The sequence below is a fragment of the Microcaecilia unicolor genome, chromosome 3, assembly GCF_901765095.1.
Source record: "Microcaecilia unicolor chromosome 3, aMicUni1.1, whole genome shotgun sequence".
Classification (NCBI taxonomy): Eukaryota; Metazoa; Chordata; class Amphibia; order Gymnophiona; family Siphonopidae; genus Microcaecilia; species Microcaecilia unicolor.
This window is the reverse complement of record NC_044033.1, coordinates 206,438,429-206,461,608: the sequence shown is the minus strand read 5'-3', so window position 1 is coordinate 206,461,608 and position 23,180 is coordinate 206,438,429. Positions and strand designations below refer to the sequence as shown.

Here is a 23,180-nt window from a genome sequence, read left to right as displayed (position 1 = left end):
ATGTGCTGAGTGAAAGACCAGTCAGTTGCCTAATTGGTTTCATTTTCCTCTTTTTAATGCAAATTATTTTTCAGAAGATTATTATAGCAGCCTGCAGTGTAGTAGTATTATAAGTCTCTGTTTGAAAACCTTACAATCTAACTGGGTAGCTGAGGACCTGGGAGAGATTGACTTGCTCATGGTTTGAGGGAGATTTGTTTAGAAATCATTGCGTGTTTGTTTTCTCTTTTGGGTAATCTACCGCCCTGGGCTTAAATGACAGGGCGGTAGATTCTGACAGTGAGTTTGGTGATAGAGTGAACCATGTTGGCAGGAATGCCAGGCTGCTGCTTGTCAGCCAGTATATTGAATTCCAGTAATGGGGTGGGGGGGGGAGGACAGGGCGGTATCGTGGGTATGGTTCAGTTGAGCCTAACGGTTTTGTGTTGTGCTGCAGGATTATCATAAGATCATCAAACAACCAATGGATCTGGGCAGTATAAAGAGGCGACTGGAGCTGAACTATTACTGGAGCGCCACAGAGTGCATACAAGACTTCAACACCATGTTCACTAACTGCTATATCTACAACAAGGTGAATGCAGAGGCCCCTGCAAACAGGAATAAAGACCAGGGTTCTTCTCATTCTACAGATTTCAGCTGCAATCTTATCTGGGATTTGGGGGTAGGAATCATGCATCAGATGATTAAAACTCTTGTTTTCTTCTCTTGAAGCCCACAGATGACATTGTCTTGATGGCCCAGAGCCTGGAGAAGATGTTCTTGCAAAAAGTAGCTCAGATGCCTCAGGAAGAGGTGGAGCTCCCCTCTCCCGGGCCCAAAAGCAAGCAGGCAAAAAGCCGCAAGCCTATAGGTAGGTAGAAAGAGCAATTACTTTTGTAGACTTGGGGGAACCTGTCAGATTATATAGATTATTGCAGGAAAGTCTCCTCCCTCTGCTTTATTTCTCCACTTCTTGTGATTTTCATACCCTTCTGGTCTTTTGCAGGAGGGGTCACCACTGCGCACCAGGTCCCTGCCATTTCATCCGTCTCTCAAACTACACTGTACCCTGGTTCTTCACCAGAACTCCCCAGCTCCATCCTGGGCATCTCTCACGCCTCTGTTCTCTCCTCACCTGTGATGAAATCAATGCCACCAGCGCAGCCCATGCTTCAGGTGGCAGTCACAGCTTCTCAGCCTGTCACCAAGGTAAGGGTACAGAAACACAAGGCTGCTTGTGTTAGGAATGCTGCTTCTCAGGGATATGACTTAAGGACATGTTTTCAAGTTTTGTGTTACTCGGTGCTTTACTGTCGAGAGAGAGAACCAACTTTTTCATGTTCTTTGTAGAAGAAAGGCGTGAAGCGGAAAGCAGACACCACAACTCCAACCACGACGGCCATCATCGCCACGAGCGGCAGTTCCTCCCCCATCATGTCGCTCATGTCCAAGCCGGCCAAGATCCCAGTACGCCGAGAAAGCGGTAGACCCATCAAGCCACCTCGTAAAGATCTACCCGATTCCCAGCAGCACCAGACTTCAAAGAAAGGCAAGCTTTCGGAGCAACTCAAATACTGCAACGGTGTCCTGAAGGAGCTGGTTTCTAAGAAACACGCGGCCTACGCATGGCCCTTCTATAAACCCGTTGACGCCTCATCTCTGGGGTTGCACGACTACCATGAGATCATCAAACACCCTATGGACCTCAGCACTATCAAGGTGAGCGGGAGATGCACCTTGAAGGTTTAGGGGAGAAAAGGCTGTCGTGCACCCCAAGGGCAGAGGGATGTGTACTTCCCCCTCCCCACCTCTCCCAATCACCAGTCTCGGCCTCTGCATAATTGAACAAAATTACTGAATATATAGATAAACATGATTTAATGGGACCGAGCCAACAATGGATTTAGTCGAGGGAAATCTTGCCTCACCAGTCTGCTACATTTTTTTTGAAGACATGAATAAGCGTGGTTTAAAGGTGAGCTGGATGATAGTGTATATGGATGTCAGAAAGTGTTGAGACACCCCTGGGATAGGGGGCGATATCTTGAGGATTGAAAACAGAGGGTAGGTTTGAATAGTCAAATTTCTCAGTGGAGAAGGGTGAATATTGGAGAGTGTTTTAAAATATTTATACATGACCTGGAAATAAGAGCAACAAATTAAGTAATCAGATTTGCAGATGGTAGATTATTTACATTTGTTAAATCACAAGAGGATTGTGTGAGAAACGGTGAACCTTAATGGTTTAAGTGTAAAGCAAAGCACATATGGGGAAAAAATATCCAAGTTACTGCTATAGGCTGCTGCTATACTATGCTCAGCTCCATATTAGAAGTGGTGAAACGGGAAGAGGATCTAGGACATGAGGTTAAATTCCTCAGCTCAGTGTGTGGAGGCGGCCAAAAGAAAAACAAACAATGTTAGGAATTATCCAGTTCAGATTTGCTCCACCCTAAAGCAAAGCTTTGCCAAATATCTGAGGCAGCTGGGGAAGCACTAAAGCACAACTTTCTGCCTTTTAACGAGTCTTGCAATAACAGCAGTGTGATCTCATTGCCGTTATCATGAGACTTGACCCCAGGTAGCAGGAACTGTGCTTAAGGGTTCTGCAGCTGCCTCAGGGAGAGAGAGAGGGAAGGGAGATGGGATTTGATACTGCCTTTCTGTGGTTAACAATCAAAAGCAGTTTACATATTATATACAGGTACCTAATTTGTACCTGGGGCAATGGAAGTTAAGTAACTTTCCCAGAGTCACAAGGAGCTGCAGGGGAAATTGAACCCAGATCCCCTGGTTCTCAAGTACTGAAAGATGCCTGCAGGGCTTACAGCAACACTGTCATGTGGGGGTTCCTGGACCCTTGTCTTTACTATTCCCCCCACCCTTAAGACTGTAGGGTCTGTTTGGGTGGAATTTACTCCACTATAGGAAAGAAGATAAAACTGTAGTCACACTATGGATCAATAAGAGCATTAAGTATTGTGTGCAGTTCTGGTCCCTACATTCCAAAAGTACAGAAAAGTTGGTTAACATGATAAAGGGGATGAAGCAGCTCCCCTATGGGGAAAAGATAGACGTTTGACCTCTTCAGCTTGGAGATGAGACGACGGAGGGGAGATCTGATAGAGGTGGAGTGGAATGGGGTAAATGAGAGGATCTGTGGTTTTACCTTCTCAACTTCATAAAGTTAAGAAGCACATTTTAAACAAATTGTTAAAAGCTGTTTGTGTAGTTGGGATTAAATGAGGTTTTGTCTAAATTTCACGGGAAGGGAGGTGTGCTTTGGTGTCCTGAGAGATACCTGTGACTTGGATCGGCCACCGTTAGAAACACGATGTTGGTTTTGATGGACATTTTTGGTCTAGCTTAATAACGGCAGATCCTTTGTTCATACGACATCGCCATCACATGCTTTTTTTTCTTCTTTTCTTTGCAAAGTATTCTTTGCTGTATTATGTAGGACTAGCCTTTTGGGTGACTTTGCCGTGGCTTTATCCTTGGTGATAAATCTTTTGATTTTAAATAGTTTTAATAACATAGTGACACATAATAAACGATGGCCCAAGTATTCTGCCCAGTAAGCTGGTGATGGTTGCCTCAGGTTGCTCTGCATTTACCCTCCTCTTGCCACTAGGAATCCTGTCTCTCCCATATCATGTCTTTTTGAATCTCGTTACCGTTTTTTGTCTCCTCCTCCTCCGGGAGGGTGTTCCAGGTATCTACCATGCTTTCCATGAAAAAAAAAATTTCCTGACGTTGTTTGAGTCTGCCCTGTTGGAGCGTCATTTCGCGACCCTTAGTTCTACAGCGTTTATTTCTGTTGGAAAAGGTTTGCTTCTTATGCATTAATACCTTTCAGGAATTTAAATGTGTTTGATTATCCTTCCTTCTCACTAAAGCATACAGATTTTAGGTTTTTTTTTTTTTTTGCAGACCCAATACCATTTTTTGTTGCCTTTTTCTACACTATCACTTAATTTTAACCTTGTGGCCTCCGTTGCTGAACATATTCTGAGAGAGGCCTTGTCAAGGCAATATTTTCTGCTACCTATACTTCTCTTGCACCTACCCTAGCATTCTTCTGTCTCTGTCACTTTGTGCCTTTCTGACATTCAGAAAATCAGTCACAATCGCCTGAGTCTCTACTTCTTAGTTCACATTGGCTCCACAGAGAACGTATATTAAATAGCAAGTTGTCTATTTGTGAAGGCCACATAGGTGTAGCCTTCTTTTATAAAAACACATTGGTACCCGTGTCTTCATAAAATATTAGGGTAAACTGGCAGAAATTGTGCACATTATTCTATAAAACATGCCCATAACATTCTCTCCACACGCTGCTCCTTTTGTCACTGCATGTACAATAAGATCGCTGCTTCCCATACTGTGAGTCACAACCCTGAATGGGGTCCTGCTTGCAACAGTTGGGGTCGTGACCTGCTCGGGATGTACTTGAGTGTGTCATTGTAGCAGGTCTTGGCAGGGTTAGGAGGTCACTGCAGCCTTAAAAAAAAGTTTGGTAATCACTGACCTAAATGCATAATACTGCAGTGTCTCTCACTGAATCTTAAGCTGCTATAAGTATTGAACCACTGCTCATTTTTGTCTCATCTCTCCTTGTCCGCTGTGCTGCAGGTCTGCAAAACCTGGCAGAGATACTCCACTAAAGGTCCTTTTTTGCTCAGAGTGCATTCCATTTAACTGTCATCCAGCCCACCATCACCACCTTTGACAGGCTACGTGCACAAACATGTTTTGTAAAACTTCTTTTTTTTATAGGCTGAGTTTAAATTTTGTGCACCATCTGTCAAGCATACCCAAGCAATTATAAGCAAATATCTGGATTTCAAATGTTAAGTAACTGTTTTTAATGAAAGTAATTCTACATTGTTCATGTTAAATTAGAAAACATCAACTGCTAAGGTCAGGCACATGCAAATAGTTTGTTTTCCCTGTGGTGCTTCATAATACTTAATTTAAAATTTGTCACACTGTTCATGTATCTCCCAGGCACGACATACAAATTATTTGGCACATACCCTTCATCAGATTCTGTGATAACCTAATCATAATGCCATAATGTTCTGGTCAAACCTTGCTGCCTCAGGTCTTGCAGCTCACTGGATGGTCAATTAGTTCACTGATTTCCCCCCCCCCCCCCCCCCCCCTTAAGTACAGTCTCCATTAACTTTTCCACCACTAAGATTGGGCCAACTAGTCTGTAGTATACCACTTCCTCTCAAGTCTTTCTTTTTCCATTCTGTGTGTTGTAATTCCTTATTGCTTGGCATTGGGTAGAATTGTAGGTCAATCTTCCTGTCGCTTATTGCTTACAGGACAAAGGTCTACAAATCTACCCAATGCTGAATAGAGAACATTCACCACCAGTGATAAATCTATAGGAAGATTATTATGCTTTTGTTTGATGTTGGCTAAGATTATGGGTCTTTTAATCTTGCTTTAGATTTAGCCCTTGTAAAAATCCCTTTACCCCTCCTTTCTCTGGGAATAGGATGCTGTGTAGGGTTATAGTTCTAGATTATTTTTGTGAATTTATCTCTGATGCACTATTTTCTCTCTTCTCTGCAGAAGAAGATGGAGAATCGAGAGTACCGTGATGCCCAAGAGTTTGCAGGTGATGTCCGGCTAATGTTTTCCAACTGTTACAAATACAACCCGCCAGACCATGACGTGGTGGCCATGGCTAGGAAACTGCAGGTGAGTAAGGGGTGGTGGGGCTGGGGTATATTGTGTCAACCCTCCTTGAAGAGAGCATTTTGAAGTGGTGGTCCCCTTTTTTGTCCCTTGCCCAGGATGTGTTTGAGTTTCGTTATGCCAAGATGCCTGATGAGCCTTTGGATCTGTGTTCTCCCCCTGTCTCCATTCCCTTACCCACCATCATCTCCAAATCCTCATCCGAGTCTCTGAGTGAAAGCAGCAGCGAGGGCTCTTCGGACAGCGAGAGCTCTGACTCTGAGGAAGAGCGAGCGAACCGCCTGGCTGAGCTTCAGGAGCAGGTATCTGTGACTGGGTCCTCTGCAAGCAAAAGCTGTGATGTCACTTCAGGCTACTTGTGTTGTGCTTTTCTTCCCACCTGCAGCACCTTTGTTTTACTTCTGTCCTTTCTCTTTCCTTTCAGTTACGAGCAGTCCATGAGCAGCTGGCTGCTCTCTCCCAGGGTCCCACCTCTAAACCAAAAAAGAAAAAGGAGAAGAAAGAGAAAAAGAAGAAAAAGAAAAGTGAGAAGCGCAAGGGGAAAGGAGATGAGGAGGAGAGATTGTCCAAATCGAGCCAGGGGAAGAAATCCTCAAAAAAAGCATCTAATAACCCCACCACCAGCAGTGCCACATCCTCTAGCTCCAAGTAAGAGACCGAGGGCTTCACGGGTATGGGGGTGAAAGAGGACAACTTAAACTCGCTAGATGCAGTGCCTTTTCGTGCCTCCAGTTTCTAGTAGAAGAGGGGGGGGGGATTGAACAGAGTAACCCCAGAACAGAACGTGAATTACTGCCTGTGAGTGTGTGTAGTCACGCTAGTGCTGGTGTTGTCCGACTGAGCCTTAAGTACATAAGCATCGCCGTGCTGGGATAGACCAAGGGTCCATCGAACCCAGCACTCTGTCACAGACAGCGGCTAAAAGAACAAGCAATTTGTCCCGTACATCCTAGAAATACTGTATTCCCTTGTCCATTCAATAACATTCTATGGCTTTTTCCTCCAGGAAGATGTCCAACCCTTTTTTGAAGTCTGCTAAGTTAACTGCCTTAACCACCTTTTCCGGCAGCGAATTCCAGAGTTAACTACGTATTGAGTGAAGAAAACAGCACAATCCTGCTGTTTTACAGAGAATTCTCATTACAGATAGGCAGTATGACCACCTTTATCTCTTGAGAAAGGGGCAGGATGAGTATCAGTACCAGGATGGGGTAGCTGGGGAGAGTAATCACCAGAAGCAGGAACACTGCCGTCTTATTCTCTGTAAATGGAGAAGCAGATACACTATTTGGATGGGGGGAGAGAACTTGAAAATGGATCTCCACTGGCCCGGAGGAGATTAACTTACCTTTTCTTCTCTCTTCAGGAGCTCGAAGAAATCCTCCAAGCTGTTTCCTCCAACTCTGCCGCCACCTCCCCTGTACGACTCTGAGGAAGAGGAGGACAGCAAGCCCATGACATACGATGAAAAGCGCCAACTGAGTTTGGACATCAACAAGCTGCCAGGGGAGAAGCTGGGGAGAGTGGTTCATATCATCCAATCCCGAGAGCCATCGCTAAGAGACTCCAACCCCGAGGAGATCGAGATTGACTTTGAGACGCTTAAACCCTCTACGCTGCGGGAGCTGGAACACTATGTCATGTCCTGTCTGCGTAAGAAACCACGCAAGCCATACAGTAAGTTAGTCCTACCGCTTTCTTCATCCATAAAGGAAAGTCAACCTCTCCCCTATCACACAGTGAATGACAGTTCCAGCCCCATTTCCCATCTGAATACTTAACCACACTGTGCAATGCCATGTATATCCAAGAGTGCTATAAATCTGATATAGAGCAGCAGTGTAAGAACCAGGAGAGCCCTGTCAAATCCCACCATTGCTCCCTGTGATCCTGAGCAATTCACTTAACTCTCTGTTGGCCCAGGTACAATCTCAGCTTGTAAGCCCTCTGAGAACAAGAAAATAACTACTGTACCTGAATGTAACTCACCTTGAACTGCTTCTGCAGAAGGCATGGGCTAAATCCAAAGTCCATCTTCTTCCTCTCCTCTCAGGCCATACCATGCACACTACAGTGATGGCCCTCGCCTTTTCCCAAAGGGAAGCTGCATTCCCCGTGCAGGCCCTACAGTGAGTGATAGTGCTGACTTTAGTTCTGTAACAACGTCTATCCTTCTGCAAATGGATCTGTAAGGGACAGAGAGCTCAGCTCGCCTCCAAAATGAACCCAGCCCACACAGATCCTACAGTGGATAGCCGTGGATTTGCCCCTGTGCCCGACCCTATGATCTGTCTTCATGGGAAGCATTCTCGCTTCTCTATACATAACTGCTCCACCATAGGAGCCAACTTTTCAAAATGATTGGGGGTGCTGAAAATTTTTTTTAATATTTTTTTTACAGGTGGTGCATTCCCCCCTCCCTCATCCCCCCTCTGAGTTCCAGGTCTCTCTTCTTTCCCTCTCAGTTCCAGGAACCCCTCCCTCCTTCCTTCCCAGTTCCAGGATCCCCCCCCCCCCCCCCCCCTCCAAATTTTAAAAGTCATCTATCTTACCTCGTTGGGGTTAGGGCGGCAGCAGCGGTAAAAAGCATGCAGGCTCAGTACTTAGTTCAGTTTTCCCTTCACTCTCTCTCAGCTCTGGTCCCCGTCCTTGTGGAAACAGGAAATGAGGACGGGACCAGGGCTGAGAGAGAGTGAAGGGAAAACTGAACTAAGAGCCGAGCCTGCATGCTTTTTACCGCTGCTGCCTTAACCCCAATGAGGTAAAATAGATGACTTTTAAAATTCGGAGGGAGGGGGCCTGGAACTCGAAGGGAGGAGGGAGGGAGGGAACAAACTTCCGGTGGGTGCAATATTGGGGGTGCTCGAGCACCCACAGCACCCAAGAAGTGTGCGCCTATGTGCTCCACCATTAATAGCTGCCTCTTCCATATCATCAAGCTGATCAATCCATAGACTGGTGGGTTGTGTCCATCTACCAGCAGGTGGAGATAGAGAGCAAACTTTTGCCTCCCTATATGTGGTCATGTGCTGCCGGAAACTCCTCAGTATGTTCTCTATCTCAGCAGGTGGTGGTCACACACAGCAGCAGCTCTGGCTAGGCCTCCAAGCCTAATCCTTAGGTTTTGTTGAGGCCTGGGGTTGAGGGCTCTTTTGAGCAAGTGCAAACCTGGTGGTGCCAGGTCCCTCCTTTTCTCCCCCCTCCCGCTGGCTCCGTTAAAAAAAAAAAAAAAAAAAAAAATTTAAACGTCCTTAAAGGCGTTTATTTCGACGTTTATTTAAACGTTCATTGCAGCTACTCACTGGGACACCAGTTCGTTACAGCTCGGAGCGGCAAGCAGGTAATTTTTACCTTTTTATAGCGGGCAGGGGGTTCCCCGATTCTTCTCCTCGTGGCATATGGCGTCGGAGGGCGAGGGCGCAAAGGGTCGCTCCCCGGATCGCTTGAGCGCTTCTAGAGGGGATGCGGGGGTTTTACAGCCTGATTCGCCCTTGTTGGGTGACAGTTTAGTGACCGATGAATGTCCCGGTCCTTCCTCCGGCGTGGCGGTTTTTCCCGCCATAAACGCCCATCCCCCGCTCCTCGCCTCCGCCATCTTGGCCGGCCACGCGGCTCGGACGGCTTCTTCGTGGGCCGCCCTTGAGGTTGGAGACATTAATGCCATGAACGCCCTTAATTTGGGCGACGGCACAAAAGCGGCTAAAGTTAAGCGCCGCTCTTCCCGCGCGGCTCCTTCGCGGAGTGTCGCGCCGGACGCCATTTTGGATGCGCAGCATGTCTCTCCCCCCCTCTTGCGAGTGCCGGTTGAGGGTGCGTCTAGGGCTGTTGCCCAGGCTGCGGAAGTGCACAGTCTGGGGGGTTTCTCCCCCGAGTTTGTTTTGCTGCTGCATCAGGCTTTCCTCATGCAAAACGCTGCCCCTCCTCCCTCTTCTGGTAAAGAGGTTGAGGTTCCCAGAGGTAAACGCCCTCGGGTTGATTTCCAGGCCTTGGAGGACTTTGTCTCCTCCGATGTAGATGAGGGCAGCGTGTCTGAGGTCTCCCAACGGTCCTTTGCGGATTCCTTGGAGGAGAAGGATCCCCGCTCGGATGGAGCGGATGACCCCTCTGCAGCGCGGCTTTTTAGCCCAGAGGATTTGCCCAACCTGTTGTTACAGGCCATGGACACTTTGAAGATTTCCTCTCCGGAGGACGTCTCTCCCTCAGCCCCTGTTGGCTCTGCCATTATGCTGGGGACGAAGCGCCCGCCTAGAACCTTCCACGTGCATGATGCCATGCACACCTTAATTTCGGCTCAATGGGATGTCCCGGAAGCGAGCCTTAAAGTGGCTAGGGCTATGTCCCGCCTCTATCCTTTGGCTGTGAGTGAACGTGAGGCCTATCTGTGGCCTACCGTGGATTCTTTAATCACTGCGGTGACTAAGAAAACGGCGTTGCCGGTGGAAGGTGGCACGGCCCTAAAGGACGCCCAAGACAGAAGATTGGAGGCGGCCTTAAGGTCGTCCTTTGAGGCAGCTGCTTTGTTTACAGGCCTCAGTTTGCGGCTCCTATGTGGCCAGGGCGTGCCTGACTATGGTGCAGCGGGCTTCCCCCTCGGATCATTCCTTGAGGGCTGATTGGCAGGCCCTGGAATCGGGCTTAGCCTATTTGGCAGACTTGCTGTATGATGTCTTGAGAGCCTCAGCTAAAGGCATGGCTCAGACAGTCTCTGCGCGGCGGTGGGTTTGGCTGAAACATTGGTCTGCTGACCACGCCTCTAAATCCCGCCTGGCTAGATTGCCTTTTAAAGGCAAGCTGCTCTTTGGGGTCGAGCTGGACAAAATCGTGACCGATCTCGGCACGTCTAAGGGCAAGAAATTACCAGAGGTCAGGGCTCGGGCTAGTACTCGTCCCGGTACCTCCAGAGGACGGTTGCAGGAAGCCCGTCGGTACCGCCCGGGCAAGTCGGGTTCCTCTGCCCCCTCTTCCTTCAAGAGGAATTTCTCCCCCAAGCAGCATTCCTTTCGCAGAGACCGCCGTCCCGGAGGTGCTCCCTCCGGTCCTCCCCCAGGGTCTTGTACCCAATGACGGGGCCTTGGTCCACGCCCCAGTGCAGATTGGAGGGCGGCTGTCCTCGTTTCTGGGCGAGTGGACCACAATAACTTCAGACGCGTGGGTGCTGGAAGTCATCAGAGACGGCTACAAGCTAGAGTTCTGCCGACCCTTAAGAGACGGGTTCGTACTCTCTCCCTGCAAGTCTCCGGTCAAAGCTGTGGCAGTGCAGCAGACCTTGGACAATCTGATCCGCCTGGGCGCGGTCGTTCCGGTGCCAGAAAGTCAGCTTGGCAAGGGACGTTACTCCATTTACTTTGTGGTACCAAAGAAAGGAGGTTCTGTCCGGCCTATCCTCGACCTCAAAGGGGTCAATCGGGCCTTGAAAGTGCGGCACTTTCGCATGGAGACTCTCCGCTCTGTTATAGCGGCAGTGAAGGCAGGAGAGTTCTTGGCCTCCTTGGACATCAAGGAAGCGTACCTGCATATTCCCATCTGGCCTCCTCATCAACGCTTTCTGCGTTTTGCAGTCCTGGGACGACACTTCCAGTTCAGAGCCCTCCCATTCGGGTTGGCTACTGCTCCGCGGACCTTTTCCAAAGTAATGGTGGTCATCGCGGCCTTCCTACGAAAGGAAGGGGTACAAGTCCATCCTTATCTGGACGACTGGTTGATCCGAGCCCCCTCTTATGCAGAGTGCGGCAAAGCTGTGGACCGGGTAGTTGCTCTTTTGAGCTCCCTGGGATGGATCATCAACTGGGAGAAGAGCCAGCTGCGCCCGACTCAGTCCCTGGAGTACCTGGGAGTTCGATTCGACACCCAAGTGGGCAGAGTGTTCCTGCCAGACAATCGGATTGTCAAACTTCAGGCTCAGGTGGACCAGTTCCTAGTAGCCTCTCCTCTTCGGGCTTGGGACTATGTGCAGCTGTTGGGCTCTATGACGGCCACGATGGAAGTAGTGCCCTGGGCCAGGGCTCTTATGAGACCACTTCAACACTCTTTGCTACAGCGCTGGACTCCGATGTCGGAGGATTATGCTGTGCGCCTTCCCTTGGACCCAGCGGTGCGCAAGGCGCTGAGCTGGTGGATGCAGACAGACAAGTTGTCTGCAGGAATGCCTCTGGTGACCCCAGAGTGGATTGTCGTCACGACGGACGCCTCTTTGTCGGGCTGGGGAGCCCACTGCTTGGGAAGGACAGCGCAGGGGCTCTGGTCTCCTGCAGAGGCAAAGTGGTCTATCAACCTCCTGGAACTCAGAGCCATTCGGTTGGCGCTTTTGGAGTTCATCCCGGTACTGGTGTTGAAGCCTGTACGGGTCCTGTCGGACAATGCCACGGCTGTGGCCTATGTCAACCGCCAGGGAGGTACCAAGAGCGCCCCTCTAGCCAAGGAGGCTATGAATCTTTGCCAGTGGGCGGAAGCGAACCTGGAGCAGCTTTCAGCGGCCCACATTGCCGGAGTCATGAATGTCAAGGTGGACTTTCTCAGTCGCCATACCTTGGAGCCCGGAGAGTGGCAGCTATCTGCTCAGGCGTTCTTGGACATCACGAAGCGCTGGGGCCAGCCGAGCCTAGATCTGATGGCGTCATCGGCCAATTGCCAAGTGCCGCGCTTTTTCAGCAGAGGACGGGACCCTCGATCCCTGGGAGTAGATGCTCTTCTCCAACAGTGGCCGACACAAGAGCTCCTCTATGTGTTCCCGCCCTGGCCCATGTTGGGCAGGGTGCTAGACCGGGTGGCAAAGCATCCCGGCAGGGTAATCCTGGTGGGTCCGGATTGGCCCAGACGTCCCTGGTATGCGGACTTGATCAGGCTCTCAGTCGACGATCCTCTTTGGCTGCCTGTGGAGCAGGGCCTGTTACATCAGGGTCCCGTGGTGATGGAGGATCCCTCCCCCTTTGGTCTTACGGCCTGGCTATTGAGCGGCAGCGTCTGAGGAAGAAGGGCTTCTCAGACAAGGTTATCGCCACTATGCTGAGAGCGAGGAAGCGCTCTACTTCTACTGCTTACGCCAGGGTTTGGCGTATCTTTGCAGCGTGGTGTGAAGCAGGCTCACTTTCTCCCTTCACTGCTCCAATTTCTTCAGTGTTGGCGTTCCTGCAAGAAGGTCTGGAGAAAGGCCTGTCGCTCAGTTCCCTTAAAGTCCAGGTAGCGGCTCTGGCTTGCTTCAGGGGCCGCCTGAAGGGTGCTTCCCTGGCTTCGCAGCCAGATGTGGTGCGCTTTCTCAAGGGAGTTAATCACCTGCGCCCTCCTCTGCACTCTGGTGCCTGCGTGGAATCTCAACCTGGTGCTAAGAGCATTGCAGAAGCCGCCGTTTGAACCCTTGTCGAGGGCATCTCTGAAAGACCTGACGTTGAAAGCAGTCTTTTTGGTGGCTATCACTTCAGCCAGAAGAGTTTCCGAGCTCCAGGCGCTCTCATGTCGAGAGCCTTTTCTGCAGTTCACTGAGGCAGGAGTGACTATTCGCACAGTGCCTTCCTTTCTGCCCAAGATTGTTTCTCGCTTCCATGTGAATCAGCAGCTCTGTCTCCCTTCCTTTCGTAGGGAGGACTACCCAGAGGAGTACTCTGCTCTTAAATATCTGGATGTGAGACGAGTCATCATCAGATACTTGGAAGTGACCAATGATTTCCGGAAATCGGATCATCTGTTTGTCCTGTTTGCAGGTCCTCGTAGGGGTCTGCAGGCTGCTAAGCCTACAGTGGCAAGATGGGTCAAGGAAGCCATTGCAGCGGCTTATGTGGCCGCGGGGAAGGTGCCGCCTATCCAGCTGAAGGCTCACTCCACAAGAGCTCAGGCGGCCTCGATGGCAGAGGCCGGTTCCGTCTCCTTGGAAGAGATATGCAAGGCGGCAACTTGGGCTTCGGCCCATACATTCTCCAAGCATTACCGCTTGACTGTGGCTGCTCGGGCGGAGGCCCGGTTTGGAGCTTCAGTGTTGCGGTCAGGGATTTCTATGTCCCGCCCTGGGTGAGTACTGCTTCGGTACATCCCACCAGTCTATGGATTGATCAGCTTGATGATATGGAAGGTAAAATTATGTATAATCATACCTGATAATTTTCTTTCCATTAATCATAGCTGATCAATCCATAGCCCCTCCCAGATATCTGTACTGTTTTTATTCTGATTGCATTTCAGGTGCAAGTTTAGTCTTCAGTTACTTCAGAAAGACTTCGTGTTCAAGTTTTTTCACTTGGATTCTTCAAGAGTTGAGACGAGTTTGTGTTACAGTGAGCTGCTGCATTCCTCTCCCCCCCGTTTTACGGGGCTGGATTGAGACATAAATTCTGCCGGCACTCCCTCCCGCTTCGTGCGGCTGTAGGGCAGCTTTGTACCCCTCCCGCTTTGGCGGTGTTGGGGTCAGTCAGCTCCTCCCGCGGTTGCGGTTGCAGGATAAGCCAGATCCCCCCGCATCGGCGGGTGTGGTGTCCCTCCCCCGCTCCGCGGGGATGAGCTGGACGGATTCCCCTCCCCCACTTGTGTGGGGATGAGCTGGGTTAATTCCCCTCCCCCGTTTCGGCGGTGGTGAGCTGGGCAGAGTGTCCCTTCGTGGGTGTAATTCTCTAAGTGCTGAGTCCTGCGGATGGAGCTTTGATATCGACATACTGAGGAGTTTCCGGCAGCACATGACCACATATAGGGAGGCAAAAGTTTGCTCTCTATCTCCACCTGCTGGTAGATGGACACAACCCACCAGTCTATGGATTGATCAGCTATGATTAATGGAAAGAAAATTATCAGGTATGATTATACATAATTTTACCTTGTCACCGCACTTTTTCCCTTTTGTAACGAGAACAGCTGGGGTCTTGGTCTCCGTAGTCCTGACATGCCAGTAAGGAGGCTGCGGTAACTACTACTACTATTTAACTCATTGTACTATAGTTATTCATTCTTTTGCTGCCTAGTTCTGAAGAAGCCAGTGGGGAAAACGAAGGAAGAGCTGGCACTGGAGAAGAGACGAGAGCTGGAGAAGCGGCTGCAGGATGTCAGTGGTCAGCTCAACTCTGCCAAGAAGCCACCAAAGAAAGGTAAGAATTTCCCACTCCCCTTCATATACAGGGGCAGGCTATAAGGGTCTTCTCACAGCACGTGTACAGAGAGGCACAGTTTGTGGTGAATGTTCTGTATTTAGCATTGGTAGACCTTTGTTCATTATAAGCAACTAGTAAAAAAGGCCTGTTTCTGACACATGAAGTGGGCACTAGCAAGGTTTTCCTCGGAGTGTGTATGTGTGAGAGTGACTGTGACAGAGAGAGAGAGACTGGGTGTCTGTGAGAGAGAGTGTGCGTGTGAGAGTGTGTGCGACTGCGTATCTGAGACAGTGTGAGAGAGAGAAAGTGTGTTTCACACAGATAGTGTATGTGAGACAGAGTGTGAGAGAGTATGTGTGTCCAAGAGAGTGTATGAGACAGAGAGACTGTGTGAGACACAGTGAATGTGAGACAGTGAGAGAGAGAAAGACACTGAGGCCCAGATGCATCAACCAAATGTAAAAAAATCTAAAACATAAAAGTCCTTAACGAATTTCAAAAAAACGAAGAATGCACCAAAAAAACAAGTAGCACATGTTCGGTGCGGAAAAGTACAATGTATTAAACATTCGTTAAAGTGGTGTAATCCCCGTCGGTAATCAGCCCCTAAAGCATGCGCAGAGCAGCCAAGCGTTTTGCTGGCTGCTCTGCGCATGCCACAAACGTCAAAACAACAACAACAAAAAAACACAAACACGTGGCTCCCCGCTTCCCCCTGCATTAAATAGAAAACTAAAAACATAAATCAAAAAAGGATTGGGAGGGGGCAAAGGCGCTCGTCAGGAGTGACCTGTATGGACGGCCTTGCCCCCCCCCCCCCCCCCCCCAACTTCCCCCTGCACGAAAACTCCAAATTTTAGCAGCCCCGGCCCCCCTCCCTTCCTGTTCCTTTCTCTCTATTCTCCCACAGCTCCGCCCCCGCTCCCCCCCCCATCCCCCCCCCCCCCCTCCGCATTACCGGGCCCACGCAGCGCCTCTCACCTCTTTATGAAGGAGCTACACGGGCAAGAAGACCATCTGATCGCTGCAGTCTTCAGGACGTCTCTCTCCTTTCCTGACCTGGGCCCGCCCCCGACTGACATAGGTTTCTTACGTCAGACGGGGGCGGGGCCCAGTTCAGGGAAGGAGAGAGACGTCCTGAAGACTGCAGCGATCAGAAGGTCTTCTTGCCCGTGTAGCGCCTTCATATAGAGGTGAGAGGCGGCAACGACCTCGGGGGGCGGGGTGGGGCACGGGGCGGAGGATGGCGGGAGGCGGAGCTGTGGGAGAGTAGAGAGAAAGGAACAGGAAGGGAGGGGGGCCGGGGCTGCTAAAATTTGGAGTTTTTGTGCAGGGGGAAGCAGGGAGCAGCGGGGGGGGGGGGGGGGCGCAAGGCTGTCCATACAGGGTGCTCCTGACGAGCGCTTTTGCCCCCTCCCGATCCTATTTCGATTTTTGTTTTGCTTTTCTTATTGCAGGGGGAAGCCTAGGAAGTACTGCATCCACCTTGTCGCTCTTTATTGGTAGTGTTTTTATTTAATCTCACTTTTAAACATGCCAGCTTGGATTTGTATGCTGCAGGGGGAAGCGGGGAGTAGCGGTGTGTCTGACAGCTCAGGTGTTAACGACAGCTCTGTCCTCACTTAAAATATATCGCGGTAAATGATTCGGTGTAATCATCGGTATGGTTAGTGCATCCCAAATCGTCCACATTACAATGGTAGTTACTCGTTTGTATTCCGTTTTCGTTAGCTGCTAGCTTCGTCGGAAAAAGGCCTTTAATGCATGCTATGGTTTAAAATTTCCTCTTTAAAGGGTTGTTAAAGTTTTGTGCATCTGGGTCTGACAGAGAGAGTGTGTGTGTGTGACAGAGATACCCCCCCTCCCTCTCTGGTCTCAGGACCCCGTCTCTTCTCCCTCCCCCCTCCCTCTTTGGTCTCAGGAACGCGTCTCTTCTCCTCCTCCCCCCCCCCCCCCCCCCCCCCCGGTTTCAGGACCCCCTACTGCCCTCTGTTGTCGACCGTCTGCCCTCAGCATCGGAATCGTAGTCTCATCTCCGTGAAAGCAGCGGTGCAGGCAGCATAACGCTTCCCTTCTGGCCTCCTTCCCTTCCTGTGTCCCGCCCTCGTTTGATGCAACTTCCGTGAGGGAAGGAGGGCTGAAGGTAGGTGTTCTGCTGCCTGCAGTGCTGCTTTCATGGAGGTGAGACTGCGATTTCAGTGGAGGGGTGAGCGGTGGTGGCGACCTTGGGGGGGGGAGGGGTGAGCGGCAGTGGCGACCTTGGGGGCGTGGCGGCACGGGCGGGGCTGAAGCGGCTCCCACTGTTCTGGTTTTCTGCTGCCGTGGCTCCACTGCCGTTCAGCTGTTACTGGTCCGCTGAAGATCTGAAGCAGCTCCTCGACAGCAACGTCAGGCAAGCAGGGTTCTAGTGCGGGCCAGTGATGTCAGGAGATGGTTACGGGTGCAGGTAGCCTCATTGGAATGTTGGAGGAGCAAATTATTATCTACTATAATAAAACGCACCCTCAACGTTCTGAGGACACTGAAGTCACTCAGACTCCCAGAACGGTTCGTTGATTCATGGTGGTGAAGCCACCCCACAGACCCGTGCCCCGCCCTCGCGTCAAACGTCATGACGTCGAAGGCGGAAAAAAAATTTCACTAAACGGATCGCACCCACGCACGGGGAGGAGGAGTAGGGAAACACTCCTCCTCCTACCGACCCACCCGCGGAAAGGGAAACCACCTCCAAAGCTCCTGAGTCCACAGTTCCGACATCCCCCCCCCCCGGCACGCCAAACAAAAACTAGAAGCCCCGCCCACATAATGGTAGATCCACCCCCCCCCCCCCCCCCCCCCCCCCCAAACCTGCAGGTCAAAAGAAGGAGGTCCAACAACCCCCTACTAAGCCACCCACCTTCGCGTTGCTTTGCTGGCGGGGGACCCGAAACCCCGCCAGCACAAGTCCTGTCTGCTGACTATGGCGTCATCTTCGGCGTTGCTAGCCTGTGCAGGCAGCCAGGGCTTCTGTGCGTCTGATGTCCTGCACGTGCAGGACGTCACACGCACAGAACCCCGCCCTGCACATGCTAGCAACGCCGAAGATTGCTGGAGGAGTCTGACTCACTCAGCACACTCACAGGACTTCTGCTGGCGGGATTTTGGGTCCCCCACCAGCAAAACTACGCGACGGTGGGTGCGATGGCCACTGAACCATACAACACACTCTCTCTCTCTCTCTCTCTCTCTCTCTCTCTCTCTCTCTCTCTCTCTCTCATATCCTCATCTGGAACTGCTTCCTTATCCCCCCACACTTACTCACTCTCATTTGGCCACACTTCCTCAAGGCCCCCCCCCCCCCTCCCCAACACACACACACACTCATCTGCCAGTGCTTCCTGAAACCCCTGCCCCCCCCCCCCCCACACACACACACACTCACTCATCTGGCTGTGGTTCCTGACTCCCCCCCACACACACACACTCACTCTCATTTGGCCGTGGTTCCTGACTCCCCCCACACACACACACTCACTCTCATTTGGCCACACTTAATGCCCCCCCCCCCCCCAACACACACACTCTCTCTCTCTCTCACCTGTCAGCGCTTCCTGAAATCCCTGCCCCCCACATACACACTCACTCACTCACTCATGTGGCAACCCCCCCCACACACACACCCTCACTCTCATTTGGCCACACTTAATGCCCCCCCCCCCAACACACACACACTCTCTCTCTCTCTCTCATCTGGCAGCGCTTCCTGAAATCCCTGCCCCCCACATACACACTCACTCACTCATGTGGCAACCCCCCCCCCCCCCCCACCACACACACACACACTGTCTCTCATATCGCACCGCTTCCTGAACCCCCCCCCCCCCCCCCCCACACACACACACACACACACACATACTCTCGCTCATCTGGCAGCGCTTCCTGAAGCCCCCCCCCCCCACCCCCCACCACACACACACTCATGTGGAAACACTTGATAAACCGCCCCTCCCACACACTCACTCATCTCGCAGCACTTACAGACCCCCCCACACACCCCTCTTCTTCCAAGCTGAAACCCCCAACACACACCCCTCCAACACACACACACACACACTCTTTCTCACTCTCATCTGCCAGCGCTTCCTGAACCCCCCCTCCCCCCACATACACTCTCTCTCTCTCTCTCATCTGCCAGCGCTTCCTGAAACCCCGTACACACACACACAGACACTCTCTCTCATCTGCCAGCGCTTCCTGAAACCCCGTACACACACACACAGACTCTCTCTCATCTGGCAGCGCTTCCTGAAACCCCATACACACACACACAGACTCTCTCTCATCTGGCAGCGCTTCCTGAAACCCCATACACACACACTCTCTCTCTCTCTCTCTCTCTCTCTCTCTCTCTCTCTCTCTCTCTCTCTCTCTCTCTCTCTCATCTGCCAGCGCTTCCTTAACCCCCCCCCCGCTCCCCCCACACACACACACTCACTCGCATCTGGTAGCGCTTCCTGAACCCCCCGCACCCCTCTTCTTCCAACCTGACCCCCCCCCCCCCCCAACACATCCCCCCTCCCCCTCCTCCAGCACACCAATTGCTTGGGTGCAGTGGCGGGAATCTCAGACACCACAGACAGAGGGGAGGGGGCCTGACACCAGAGAGACACAGGAAGGGAGGTATCTCTGTCACACACACACTCTCTCTCTCACATACAATGTCTTTCTGACTCTCTCTCTCACACACTCTGTCTCACACTGTATCACATTCACTCTCTATGTGTCACACAGTCACTCACACACTCACTTGGTCTCATACACTCACTCTCACAGAGAGAATCTGTGTCTCACACACACTCTCTCTCGCACACACACACACACACTCTCTCTCACACTGTGTCTCACATACGCACTTGCACACACACTCATTCTCACACACACTCTCTCTCACAGACACACTCACACCCAGACTCACTCTCACCCAGACTCACTCTCTCTCACACTTTCACTCTGTCTCTCACACAGTCACTCTCACATACACTCTCCCAAACATACACACTACGAGGAAAACCTTGCTAGCGCCCGTTTCATTTGTGTCAGAAACGGGCCTTTTTTACTAGTATTAGATAAGTGACAGGAAGACAATGTTAACACCAAGGTCAGACTCTAGCCTTAATGGGGTTGTGTGCACACATGGTTTATGGTCTCTGCACATGCGTAATGCCTTAAGGTTTCTGCTTGCTGACTTTCAAAGGAGTGCCCTCTAGTGATCTTTCCCAGGGTGGCTCTGGATTATGTAAAATCTGTTTAATAAAGTGAATACATTCCTGCTCTGAAGAAGTGGAACCTGTACTTGGACTTGTATCTTTGATCATATTGCTAGGTTTATGAAGTGTATGAAGTCTGCAGGGATAGATGTGAGAGAATTGTAGACTGGTGGTTTGCAACTGTAACATTAAATCGACTGAGGTCATACATTTTTGGTTTATGATCTTTTAAAATTAGTCAGTGGTAAAAGCATGAGATGGGTTGCTTTCTACTTCTCTGAGGTTGCTGAAACTATAGAATGTGACACACACATTTTTTTTTGTTTTTTTTTGCAGCTCATGAGAAGACCGAGACTGCTCAGCAAGTAACAGTGTCCCGGCTCAGCGCCAGCAGCAGCTCCTCATCAGACAGCACCAGCAGCTCCAGTTCCAGCAGCTCCGACACCAGTGACTCTGATTCGGGTTAAAGCAGGACTTGCTATAGAGGTTATCGGTGTGGGGGTGGGGCAGAACAGGTTCAGATTGGCTCTGCGGGATCAGACCATGCATGAACCAGACTGAGACTTTGTCCGCCCTGCAGGAAGGCCTGCAAGAGTTAGAAGGCATGAAGAAAGCAGTATTACAGTGAGACTGAGAGCTGGGTGCTGCAGACGACGCCTCTCCCAGAGAGCGTAGTAGTTGTGCCTCTCTGATATAGAGAAGCACGGAGCTGCTGACCCTTGCCGCCGGAAGCATGAGGAAAGACTTTGGACACTAATGAGACGGTTGAACAAAGGAGGTTTTTTTGCTCGTATCTGTGTGATCCAGGGGCTTGCTCAGCCAGTATCTATATCTCAGAAAATGAGACCCACAGAAGCTGCTGGTCTGGAATGGGGTAGTAAATGCATTAAAAGACTGGTACAGTTTATAGTTCCTTTTCCAGAAGAAACATCCTATTCCAGAATTCCGTTAAAGCTTTTTCTGACACGGGGGTAACCTGGGACCTTCCTGGGAGAGTTAGTTATATTAACAGTATTGCTGAGGTGCAATGTGGTGTGTGTTTCTTTGTTTTTGTACTCCTCTGTTCATACACATGGGTGGGCCAAAACCATTGTACAGTCTTTGTATCGAGAGCTCGCTAAAGGTAGAAAGCAGCTTGTGGGAGAGTTGGCTCTCGCACTGGGATTATTTCTGACAGAGGTGCAAGACCGTGTTTGAGAAGGGGTGGTGGTGGGGAGGGCTTGCTGTGACCCTTTCACCAGCTGGTCTGCTGGAACTGAAAGGAGCAACTTTGTTTCTGGGTCCTGGGTCTCAAGCTCCCCTGCCTTTCACCTAGTTAAGATACATTCCTGATTTTAAGGCTTCTACAATGATTTTTGTTAATTTTAAGCATTTTATATAAAGGGGGGGGGGGGGGGGGGCGAGCTGTCTGCAGCCTAGTTTGCCTGCTTCTCATGTGTGACACTTGGTGACTGTGGCAAGAGCTGCTACCTAAACGGAAGAGGACACCACAACCCCCTGCCGTGGGATGGACTGAGACAGCTGTGATGGGAGCAGTGGGGGCTTTTTACTGTGTATGGTGTTGGTTAGGTTGTTTCTTTTTGGGGGCGTTTTTTCCACCATCTCTGAAGGCTGCATCCCCTGGTTTTATGTAATTTATTTAAGAAAGGAGTTAGGGTGGTTTTGTTTTATATTGTAAAATAACTTGAAAAGCTGCCTGTTGAAGCAGGTGCTGCTGTAAATTCAGAGTTTATGAAACCTGTACATAGCGCTGGAAGCAGCATGTTTTTCTTACTGGGGGGGAAGGGGACGTTTTTATTTTTTGTTAAAATGAGTCTGTGCACTTTTTATTTCCTGTTTTGGTTTGTTTGTTTTTTTTTTTTACTTGTCCTGGGCTTTCTTTTCCTCAGTCTTTTATCTTTTAGGATCGTGATCATCTCTCATGTACAGATAGGAAACATGTAAATAAAGAATCGTATTCACATTCAGAACCCTCTCTAAAGTACTTTCTTAAGGGTGCATGGATATTTGGGGGTGGGGAGGAGGGAAGAGTATATAGTATGGTGCTTTTCATCCCAAAGTTTGGGCTACTACCGTTATTACCAATCAATGTGCCAGCACACACTGGGGCATCCTTCTTCCCATTGTAAGGCACACTGAACCTGAACTCTTTGATAATATGGCTAGCTTATTTATTACGATATTTCTATCCCACAACACACTTGGAATGATGTGAAAAACAAGTTAAGAATTTCAAGCAGTGGTAACTGAAATGTTTCTCCCCATGATCATACAGCCCTCAAGGTTAATGATACAGCCTCTCTGTGTGAAGTTTGGGATTTAAACAAGGTCCCTTCAACCAGGTCTCCAGCCTTCTTGATGCTTTTGTACCAATGTTTACGGTTGTAATTGCCATCCTCTTGTAGGATGAGTCATCCACATTCTAGTGACATATCTGACGGAGCCAGGAACAGATTGCTCAGAATAAACCTTTTTAAAAGGAGGTCCTTCTGAGTACATAAGTATTGCCATACTGGGAAAGACCAAAGGTCCATCAAGCCCAGCATCCTGTTTCCAACAGTGGCCAATCCAAGTCACAAATACCTGGCAAGATCCCAAAAAAGTATGAAACATTCCTTGTCATCAACAGCGGATGAATCCATTAACTGAAAGCCCACCTCTTTAACATTGCTTTTGACTCGTAACCACTCGCCTCCACCTACCCTCCTCTCTTCCTTCCTGTTCACATTAATTGATTTGATTTGCTTACTTTATTTATTTATTTATTTATTTTTTGTTTTATTAGATTGTAAGCTCTTTTGAGCAGGGACTGTCTTTCTTCTATGTTTGTGCAGCGCTGCGTACGCCTTGTAGCGCTATAGAAATGCTAAATAGTAGTAGTAGTAACTGATGGGTTGTATCCACCTACCAGCAGGTGGAGATAAAGAGCACAGAAAAACCACAGTGACATTGGACGGCTAGCCCCTTCTGCCTTCAGTATATCTCTATCTCCCAGCAGGTGTGGACATCGCTTGATCAGCTCCTGGAATTCTGCCTGGGGTGGCTCCTGTGCTTTGCTAGTAGAGCGGGGGTGTTGTGGCTGGTGGTGCCCACTTTGAAGGCATACTTGGTTTTGTTCCCTGTTCCTGCCTTACCCCAACCCCCCCTCCTCCCGGAGTCCCTCATTTGCTGC

At 50.1% G+C, this 23,180-nt stretch overlaps 1 protein-coding gene across 5 annotated transcripts in view; it reads left to right on the top strand.

The window, feature by feature from the left end:
• BRD2 (bromodomain containing 2) overlaps positions 1-21,972 on the top strand; it is a 49,936-nt gene extending 27,964 nt beyond the window's left edge. For all 5 annotated transcript variants that reach the window (XM_030197258.1, XM_030197257.1, XM_030197259.1 and 2 more), the window contains 10 exons: positions 437-574; positions 715-853; positions 989-1,191; positions 1,333-1,701; positions 5,572-5,700; positions 5,796-5,999; positions 6,122-6,345; positions 7,064-7,374; positions 14,637-14,759; positions 20,345-21,972. In XM_030197258.1, coding sequence (XP_030053118.1) covers positions 464-574; positions 715-853; positions 989-1,191; positions 1,333-1,701; positions 5,572-5,700; positions 5,796-5,999; positions 6,122-6,345; positions 7,064-7,374; positions 14,637-14,759; positions 20,345-20,475 — 1,944 coding nt within the window. In that variant the 5' untranslated portion in view covers positions 437-463 and the 3' untranslated portion in view covers positions 20,476-21,972. The remainder of the gene's footprint in view (positions 1-436; positions 575-714; positions 854-988; positions 1,192-1,332; positions 1,702-5,571; positions 5,701-5,795; positions 6,000-6,121; positions 6,346-7,063; positions 7,375-14,636; positions 14,760-20,344) is intronic.
• Positions 21,973-23,180: the final 1,208 nt, after the last annotated feature.